This window comes from Eptatretus burgeri, chromosome 15, assembly GCF_056783735.1.
Source record: "Eptatretus burgeri isolate ZD-2024b chromosome 15, Ebu_testis_v1, whole genome shotgun sequence".
Classification (NCBI taxonomy): Eukaryota; Metazoa; Chordata; class Myxini; order Myxiniformes; family Myxinidae; genus Eptatretus; species Eptatretus burgeri.
In genome coordinates this window covers 37,175,683-37,186,565 of record NC_140975.1, presented here as the reverse complement: position 1 = coordinate 37,186,565, position 10,883 = coordinate 37,175,683, and the positions used below count along the sequence as shown (strand labels likewise).

Genomic DNA, 10,883 nt, shown 5'->3' with positions numbered 1-10,883 from the left:
GCTTCACAACAACAACGCCAACAGCCACAACCTTTACCTTCACAACTCGCTCTCGCAAACATCGCATCACCACCATTCCAAGCGTCACCGTGGCCAGGGACCGCCACTTTAGACCCTCCACCACCTTCGCCTCTCCTTCTGCGACCGTTCCCGCGCCGCTTGTGGGCGCCGAGCGTCAGGCTGTCCTGGCCTCGTACAGGGTGCGCGCTGAGCCGCGGGTACAAAGAGCGGCCTTTCCGAGGGGAAGTCGGATCAGGAATGATACACGCCCACTTCTGTTCCGTCCTATCAGCGAGCGCGGGGCGGTTTGGCCCCGCCTCCAGGCGCGTCGGAGTAGAATCGATATATGCAAATTCGAGGATCAGGGGAGGTTCACGCCCACTTTTCCTCCGTCCAATGGGTGAGCGTGGCTCCGCCCCCGAGCTCATCCTGATCCGGAAATTTGCATATGGGTTCTCCTGCCGCACTATAAAGCGCCGAGCGCGGGGCGAATTCAGGCAGTTTTGTTTTGGGTCGGAAGCAGTTGGAGGCAGTCGGAGTTTTGGGCTTGGGCGAGTTGGAGAGGTGTGGCGGCGGCGGAGTGAGGCAGCAGCAGTCAAGACGGGTCTGGAGGAGAGTCGGAGTCTGTCGGGGTTTGGAGTCTGTCGGGGAGCTGCAGAGAGGGGAAGCCGGGAGCGCGGTCGAGGTCGCAGTGGAGTCGCTCGTCGCGGGACCCAAGCAAGCCAGCTATTCTCTTTCCCCAGAGCATCAACAATTTCCCCCTTTTTCCCCCCCGCGCTGAGATAGTGTGGAGATGGGGCCTCGTTCCCACCCCATTCCAAGCAGTGCCAGCGAAACCCGCGGAGGAGCGTGGAGTCGGGGCACCGCCGCGACATTTGCGGCTCATCACAAGACGGGTAGGCTCCACCCGGTCGCGGCCCACAGCCCCGTCTGCCCCCTCGTCGTTGAGGGTGGCCCTTTTCTTTTGCTTTTGAGTATATGTGTTGTCGGCGCCGTCTGTAAAGTAGAGCTGTGTAGGTGTTGCCGTGTGCTCACCTAGTATGTAGTAGATCTGCATTGTGTTTCTTTTGTTGCAATTGCTTTTGGTGCATAATTGTGGTAATTGTATATGTGTGCTTTCCGTTTGCCGCGGAATAAATGTGCCTCATGTTGAACTGTTTTTCCCGTTTCGCTTCGTCTTGTCTTTAATTGAATCTCCATTTTACTTCAGGTAAAGGGTTGGTAGTGGGCTAAATACGCCCGATGATTGATCGGAACCGTCGAGGTTGACGATAACACCGCTCGGTTATCCCGATAGTACGGAACCGGTCGCTTAAAGTGGCCCGTGTCCGGAGTCGACCTGCGGCGAGGTGCGATCGCCCAGTCTACCCTCCGTGTGGGTACTTAGGTAGGTCGAATTTGGCGAACAACCCTATCCCACGCGGGGGGCTGATTGGCACGATCGTGGTGAGTCCGAAAGGCCCACCCGTGACTAGTTCCCGGCGTTAGTCCGAGAGGGTCACGACAGAATTGTCCGTCCGGTGGGCGACGTGCCGCGATTCGAGTTACGTGGCCGCTCGCACGCCGGCGGGCGCGAATTCGCAACAATATATATATATATATATATATATATATATATATATATATATATATATATATATATATATATATATATTGTTACGGATTTCAGAATCCGGTCTGATGAATGCATCCACATATCCAGGTCCTCAGACAGTTATTTCCTTAAATGCATGTTCAGATTAGCCCCATCCCCATGTCTAATGGGATTCTCTATGTGATGCGTTAAGAAGGGTAAAGGATAGATCCCCTTTCTTATGGGAAGCTTTTTTTCTTTAAGACAGACACGTTTTTCTACACATTTTTTCTCACGAGCTCGGAAGCCCGCCCCTATTCTTCCTCAGCAACAATCTTTCGCGAACTCCGACGCCCGGCTTTTTTGAGAGCGCTCGGGTCATCATGGTAACCGTGTGCAAGTGGAGCGGGGAGAGCTTGGGGCGGACTGCACCCGCAGAGACGGCCCGGAGATGTAAAAACGAGCGAGCGGTACGTTCTGAGGAAAAAAGCGGGAGAGAGGAAAGCGGGGGCGAAAAGAAAGTGGGGCGAAAGAAAGCCAGAGAGGGAGAAGAGAACGAGAAGTAAGCTTGAGAAGCGAGCAAGAAGCGGGTGTCTGACCAGCGCCAACAACGAGACAGTGCTTGGGAGAGACAGTCCCAGTGCTTGGGCAAGCGAGCGTGTGGTGCGCGTGTGGGTGAGCAGCGCTGCCAGCAAGTGAGGCACGGGTCGGTCACCAACAAGACCAGGGTCGAAACCCGCGACAGATGATCTCGGTGCCCTCCAGACGTCGACTGCCATTTAAGACTGTTCGCGAGAGGGTGCACGGCAAGGCTGGGTGCTGGCGACGGACGTGACCTGCACGCACACATTTCAGGACGTTTTCACTTCACGGACGACTACGTTCTGGTGAGCGAGACGATTCTTCCCCCCCCCCCCGAATGATCTGTTGGGTACCCATGTCGGTGTTTAGCTGTAAGTAAGTCAAACCCCACCCCCCCCCCCCCAGATAAGTATCTGCTCTTTGTCTCTTTCCTGGCATTTTGATTGATTTTATTCTTTATTTACCTCAGAAAATAGAAGTTCTTCCATTAATTAATTTTATTATTAATAAATCATTTGTCGATTTCCAACCTGTCCGTGTTTTTCCTAGTCCTTCCATTGGTCTAGCATTGTTTGAACCGAGATAGACTGGGAGGTAATTACCACAGATTTGACCAAAAATTGTCGGCACGCACCAGTGGTTAAAACGCTCGGCCGCCCTAATTAAATCTAATCACATAACATTGGTGCTTTGCCGAGGGAGCGCTCCCCGCTCAGGTAACCACGTGACCTCTCATTAAACTGAATAATTCGACGGTGAACACTGGAACTCATGGTTGACTGGGTGGCGTTCGTGGTTCTAAAACAACCCTCTGTACCACAACGTTAATTGTGAGCGGTGGCCCCAGGTCCAGCTCTACTGAGGACAAACTGGGATTAATCCCCCTGAGTGAGAAGCTGGTGTCTTCGTGACAACCCGTGGCCGCAACAATATATATATATATATATATATATATATATATATATATATATATATATATATATATATATATATATATATATATATATATATATATTGTTGCGGATTCGCGCCCGCCGGCGTGCGGACGGCCACGTAACTCGAATCGCGGCACGTCGCCCACCGGACGGACAATCCAGTCGTGACCCTCTCGGACTAACGCCGGGAACTAGTCACGGGTGGACCTTTCGGTCTCACCGCGATCGTGCCAATCGGCCCCCGCGTGGGATAGGGTTGCTCGCCAAATTCGACCTACCTAAGTACCCACACGGAGGGTAGACCGGGCGATCGCACCTCGCCGCAGGTCGACTTCGGACACGGGCCACTTTAAGCGACCCGTTCCGTACTATCGGGATAACCGAGCGGTGTTATTCGTCGGCCTCGACGGTTCGATTAATTATCGGGCGTTTTGGCCCACGACCAACCCTTTACGTGAAGCAAGATGGCGATTCAATAGAGGAAAAGACGAAGCGAAGCGGGAAAACAGTTCAACAATAAGCACATTTATTTCGCGATGAACGGAAAGCACACATATACAATTCCACCAAAAGCACATGTAAAAGAAGAAGACAATGCAATATTACACAAAAAGCAAATGCAACAACGCAGATCTATCCGACTACCGAGCACACGGCAACACTTATACAATTTTACTTCACAGACGGCGCCGACAACACATGTACCCAAAACAAAAGAAAAAGAACCACCCTCAAGGATGAGGCGGGCCTGGGGCCGAGACCGGGTCGGGCCTACCCGTCTGATGATGAGACGCGAAGTGGCGGTGGTGCCTCAACTCCGCGGGCCTCGCGGACAGTGTCTGGTAGGGGGTGGGAAAGGGGCCCCCTTTGTCGCACTATCTCAGCGCGGGGGGGGAAACATGAGGGGGTTGCTGATGCTCGGGGGAGGGAGGATATCACCCTGTCTCGGGTCCCGCGGCGAGCGTCTCCTCCTCGACCTCGGTCGCGTTGCTGGCCTCTTCCTGTGCAGCTCCCGGCACCGACGCGAGCACCCCCTCTTCCGCCTTCGCCGCCGTCACCTCTCCACAGCTCCGTCTACTCGCCCTCTCCGTCTCCTCTCTTGGCTCGTCCCAACTCTTCACTCTTGACTTCTCCCACTTCTTTCCAGCTCCACCGACGACTCTCTTGAACTCCGCACAACTCTCTTTACTGACGAACGCAGCCGTTTATATAAGCCCCGTGGCTTCGCTCTTTCACCCTTGACCCTCTGCCTCCGACCCTTCACCTCTCTAACTGGCTCCCCATTGGACCGAGGAAAAGTGGGCGTGAATGCTTTTTGATCCATGAATTTGCATTTTGCGTCCTCACTCCAACGCCCTGGAGGTGGGGCCAAATCGCCCACGCTCTCCGATTGGACGGAACAAAAGTGGGCGTGAGTCGTTTTTGATCCGTTTTCTGCGGAAAGTCCGTGATGGTTTTGAATACGCTGCTCGGTGCGCGCCCTGCACGAGTCCAGTATCGGTGCCCACGAGTGGCGCGAGATGGTGTGGATGCGATGGTGGCGAGTTGTGACGGTAAAGGTCGAGGCTGTTGTTGTGAAGCGGCGTTGTGGTTGGTGGTTGTTGTTGTGAAGCGGCGTTGTGGTTTGTGGTTGTTGTTGTGATGGCTGTTGAGACGTGGTTGGTGGTGGTAGTAATGGCGGCTGGTCCAAAATAAAGATAGTAAAAGAAAAACGGCTATCCTGAAGAGTCGCAGCCCGATGAATGACATTTATTCCCTCTAAACAACGGGTTTGGGCCTAACTACACATATACTTACAGAGATATCTCACCTAAGGGACCTGAATGGTGGTTTGTGAATTTCGTCAACCACAACAATATATATATATATATATATATATATATATATATATATATGTATATGTATATGTATATGTATATACATATACATATACATTTACATACATATGCACAAATAACTCCTCACACCTTTTCGTTTCAAATAATCTGTTTAACTCTGCTCAGTTAAATGAAACTTTGACTCCTCTTTCGAAAACACCGTCCAAGTTAAATTTGTGTGTTTTGTGCGTCCAGTATTTTCGTGTTGTTTCCCTTTCATAAAAGTGTTTTTTTTTTGTTTGTTCCTGAAACACATCCTTCCTAATTTCCAAGGTCACCTTGGTACTGTTGAGGAATGGACAACGACACCTGAACCTTCTGCCAGTTCTTTTGTAAATTCAACATTTGAATTCTTTATATTCCTTCATGATATTATCTTCAATTATTGCTCATCCTTGTTAGCTTTTTGGGTTTTCCATTCCTGGGTTTGTGAATTAGAGATGCTGTTTCTCTGTACTTGCTGATTGTGCTTCGGATGGCACACCTTGAAAATCGAATGATGTGAACTCTTTCCCAAAAGCCGCTGTCACACTTTGACAATTTAGCCAGCGTATGCCGATTTATGAATAATTTGTCTAAAACGCTGGCACACGTCAAATACGTTATAGGTACGTTTTGTATACGTTAAGAGCACGCTGAAAAACACTGCCATAAGTGGTAGTACGCTGGCTTTAAACGTTGTACTTTTGGGTTGTCCTCAAATTTTTGCATGCTTGAAATTTTACGACGTTTGCCAGTATATGACTCACACGTTCCGCTACGCTGGCCATAAGTTGTAGGCACTTTATGCGATCGTTGACACACTTCGACACGCGTTACTTGTAAGTTACTCATAGGTTAAAAATTAAGTTTCGGGTATGCTAAACATTACCTCGATGTGTTTCGACTTATGAGTAACTTGCAAGTAACGTGTGTCCGACGTGTGTCAACGATCACGGAGCGTGCCAGGAACTTATGCCGGCGTATGCGGAACTTGTGAGCCATACGTCGAGTACGTCATAAAATTTTCAGCATGCTTGAAATTTCATGACGTACTAGACGTACCACGGAATATGACAGCGTACTTCATTGTTTTTCAGCGTGCTCCTAACGTATACACAACGTACCCATACCGTATTGGACGTGTCCCAGCGTTTTAGACACATTTTTCATGGGTCGGCATACGCTGGTTAAATCGTCAAGGTGTGACTGCGATGTTGACACTTCCAATTTGCAGGCGGTTATGATTTAAATCGGCGAGTGGCAGGTTTTTAACAGAGAACGCCATGAGTTTGTCGGCGATACGTGTAGCGCGCTATACCTAAGTTAAACTATCGTTGGGCATAGGTTGTGAACACCGACAACAGGCTAAACATTCATTGGTTTAAGTTATCTATAAGACAATGAAACGTTCTGTGCCCGTTACAAATATGTTATGCATACGACCAACACGTTATGAATACGACCAAAACTTAAAAAAAAACACTCAAAATTTCAGCGTACGCCAACGTTTTACATACATTTTTATACGTTGCCATTGCTGCCTAAAACGTCAAGGTGTGACAGTGCCTTAACAATGTTTTTCCTTCTTTCCATATAAGTAATTACATTATTATGTTTTATTGAAATTTTAGCCATTTTCGTTTTTTAAGTTAACAGTTAATCTTGATATATTTGTATAACACAGGCCGAAAAGTGGGCTTTCAGCTTTATAGGTGTGTCTGGAGGAACACCTGATGTTTATGATGAGGAACCCTTGACGACGTGTCTTCAATTTGATTTGATTGGTTAATGTGATCGATTAGCTATTACAACACTTCATTTAGCTTGTGATCAATTAACTGGTCACAAGTTTTTGAAGATCTTCATCAATGTGGATAAAAGATTTCTGAAAGACAAGCTTGGATTCTTCTCACCAAACTAAGTCAATGGTCTTGTAATAATAGCAGAAAACACTAGTGGAGGATTTGAGTAAACGGTTAATGTTCAGAACATCTCCGTGTTCCATCCATCCATCGGGACCGTACTCTGTGCAGAGCATCGGGGCTGCCAAAGCAGTCTCCTGGGCTATTTGGCACAATCCTGGATGGGTCGACACTCCGACGCAGGATACTCGAATGGCTCCATCATCCCAGCAAGCTGGTACTCATTTTGCCGACCTCGGAAGGATGACAGGCTGAGTCAACCTCACCTGGTATTAATTCAATGGCCAAGCAGGATTTGAACTCAGGACCTTAGGATCCAAAGCCCACCACCCTAACCATTAAGATCCACATGTTGTAACCCCTGAATGTGTCAATCACTTTTACACAGTGGTGTGTATACATGTGTGTATATAGCTTGTTTTCGCCTCACCAAAATCATTATCATCGTGGTTTGAATATCATGAGCAGCAGAAAGAAAGTGAAAGCAAGGATTGTTAAATATGGTGAGACGGTCACACAGGAGGAACACAAGCGAACAGGTACAATGGGGGATCTCAACGTTTCACAAACGAAGCTCCCACAATTAGCCCATCTCACAGGAGGCTGTATGTATTGGGTGGCTTGCGATGAGGAAGAACTTTGAGAGCAAATGAGTGGAGAAAGTGATGGGGTAGGCCGGTAGGTAAGAGTCCGGAATGCTCGTGAGATCCCGCCATGCACATGCAGTCTACACGGGGAGAGGAGGCTCCAACCCCCCGATGCCTGCGCAGAGGGGCGGGGGTTTGGGGTGCGCCGACGCGGGGAAAACGCAGTTTGCATTCGGTGGGCGCGGGAACGTGAGTCCATCCAGAGCGTGCGCTCCACGCGCAACTCGGCTTCGCTCCACTGCGATCGCACCCAGGGTCGAATCTTGCCGGTCGTGCTCCCCATTCGCGGCTCCAATCTCCTCTCGCTTCCATGCAACGTGGAGCCGGTACTCAAACGGGGGGTTGGGTCGGGTGGTGAGGGTGTAGCTGAGGGGAAGGGTGCGATCGGGATTCGCGGCTGTGTGCCGGGGATGCGGAGAGCGGGTGGGCGCGATGGGCGTGTGCGAGCGCGGCGTTCAGCTTCTGCTCACCACGGGCGGGGCGTTCGCCACGTTTGCGCTCATGAGTGTGGCAGTGGGAACGGACTTCTGGCTGTACTCGCGCGGCACGTGCCGGAGTAAGGGCGGTGGAGGGGACAACGAGACTATCAAGAAAAACGAGGAGGTGATGACGCACTCGGGGCTTTGGCGCACGTGCTGCCTGGAAGGTGAGAGCGTGCAGAGCGAGCGCGTGCGCCCTGAACCCGCACTGGCTCGTGTGGACACTGCGGTCAAACCACCTTGTGTCTGGGGCAGTCTTTCACGTCTGCTGGACCATTCCACTCCAATCATGGTGCACTCGTTTCGTAGTGTGCACCTGCAATCAAAATGTGTACACCTGATTTAGCACACTCAGTAATATATGTGTATACCAGAAAGGTTACTAATCGGTCAGGAGTGAAGGGACGCACGCACGCACGCACGCACGCACGCACGCACGCACGCACGCACACACACACACACACACACACACACTTTTATTTTCTTCTCAAATCCTTTGTATGGTTGCATTTGCAAGTAGTTTTTATAAACGAGTGTTATTTCTACAAACGTGGTGATGCGATGAGTTTTCATCTGATGGGGTGACATTATTTACCTCCTCCACCGAGGGTGAAGGAGGTTATGTTTTCACCCCTTTTTGTTTGTTGGTTTGTGTGCAGGATATCTCAAAAAGTCATGGACGGATTCAGACAAAACCTGGTGGACATGTTGGGTGTGCGACAAGGAAGAATTGATTCAATTTTGGTGACGATCCGAAAATTATTTAATTGATTCTTCACCATCGAGAGATCAGGCTCAACTAATATATAGCATGATATCTCAAAAGGTTGCGGACGGATTCAGATGAAACTTGGTGGACATGTTGGGTGTGTGACAAGGACAAATTAATTAAATTTTGGTGAAAATCCGAATGCGGATCTGGATACGAGAATTATTTAATTAATAAAGTGATTCTTCACCATTAAGAGACAGGGCCAAAAATGATATAGTCCTGTACAGCATGATATTTCAAAAATCTGTTGGGCCCGATATGTTCTTGTGGATCAGGCATTACATGGCGGAGGTATGCACTCTACCGAGGGCCTTTCTAGTTGATACTGTATTTGTAACGCAAAATGGTGTTCTGGCCGTGCATCTTCAACGTCCATCACGTTGTCTGGCGGTTATGGGATGAAAAGATTTCCAAATCCGCCGGGTTAACTTGGCACGAATTGTCGTCTCTGAACACAAGAACCGTAGCAGGATCCCGACAGGACAGTCGAGCGAAGCTCGTCACGATTCCGAGTTGAGGTGCTGAAGAGCAGATCCGAGCTGCCCGTCTTTCAAAAGTGTATTGTTGCCCGCTCCCAATCGCGGTACAAGCTCTCATCAAAACTGGGATTTATTACAAGGAGAAAAGGAGATGTAGAATAATCCCATTACGCAGTGGTGATTACTGACAGGTACAAACAATAAAATATACCAATGTATCCCGGAACCACGACTGCCTTGACACGAATGCCTTATTATTTCACTAGCGGAACACGGGACAGAGAAAGGAGATGACGAGACGAAGAAAATCTTGTTCTGCTCTGCTCGCCAAGTGGTATGGATAATCTTTCGCGTGTGCAGTGGACTGGTGTGGGGCTTGTCCTCACTGAACTTTGCCCAACTATGTTCCCAGCGCACCAGCTGCTCAACAAACCGCAACTTGCGCCACAAACCCGAACCACCAAGAACTTCCCAACACCGAACAGCAGCGAGCAACCAACCAACCAATCAGCCAATCAACCAACCACCCAACCAGGGCACCGGGAGAGAAGAAGAACCACCATGGACAACAACATGTGCAGGGTGTGCTCTTTTATTACGTCCCACACCTCCCATCAAACCATCCGTGGCATGAGTCCATTGGCTAACATAGCCCGAAAGATGTTGATTTATGTGCTTTTTTACCAGCCCGTTTGATGTCCTCACGTTACCCTGTGATCATTCTTGTTCACTTAAGAAATCCCATAAAAGGACAAATAAACGACGGGAATGCTCAATAATGTCGGGAGGGGGGAGGTGGGACATAGATACAGCCACTTGGGTGGGGGTCTAGATCTTTGTAAACATGTGCTTGACAGGCTCCATCATTTGCAGGAATTACAACACACTTCGCGAACACATCCTATGAAATAACTATTCCAATCCATCCCCAACAAGAACAGATCTGTAACTCCTCCTTCGCATCCTCGTCCTCTTTCTCCTCCTTCTCTTCATCCTTGAGTCTGTGGAAGGGACAGTGTCACGTTGGCCATTCGCCAACACACAACTCCGCTCCTAGTCTAACCCACATTCATTCCATCAAAAAGTTCATTTCCCTCGTGTCGTTGTCAAGAATCTTTTCCACCCGTTCTCTTACTATGCACAGTACTCGATCTGTATCGCGATCGGAAATTCACAATAATTATTTACAAAAAAGGTAGTGAGTGCCTCCAAGGAGGAACGTTCCATTCTTTCTGGAAGGTTCATCATGCCAGTCCATCGCCTCCTGGTAGCTCCTCCTCTATTGTCTATTATCTCACATACTCAACACAAGAAGTGTTTAACCCTGCGTTGGTGCACACAACATTCTGTATTGGTGCACTGCAGTCCAGCTGGAGCCCAAATAAATATTAATGAAAAAAAATTATTAGCCGCGTCACGAACGCTGGCTCGAAGAGAGCTCTGCCTTCTTCTTGTTGTTGTGGTTGTTCTTCTTCTTCTTCTGGTTCTGGTTCTGGTGAAGACAAAACCTTTGGGACGCGGCTCTTGTTATACATATAGGATCCGGATCTTAAATACTGAGCACATGTACACTTCCTCACATAGACGGTTCTTTTTGAGAGCGTCTATCATGAACTTTTAAATATATTCTGACAT

At 49.0% G+C, this 10,883-nt stretch overlaps 1 protein-coding gene across 1 annotated transcript in view; it reads left to right on the top strand.

The window, feature by feature from the left end:
• Positions 1 to 7,682: 7,682 nt before the first annotated feature.
• The window catches only part of LOC147011937 (voltage-dependent calcium channel gamma-2 subunit-like), a 71,306-nt gene continuing 68,105 nt past the window's right edge, over positions 7,683 to 10,883 (top strand). The window contains exon 1 of the mRNA XM_085857683.1: positions 7,683 to 8,164. Within this exon, the coding sequence (XP_085713809.1) occupies positions 7,951 to 8,164 (214 nt within the window). The 5' untranslated portion in view covers positions 7,683 to 7,950. The remainder of the gene's footprint in view (positions 8,165 to 10,883) is intronic.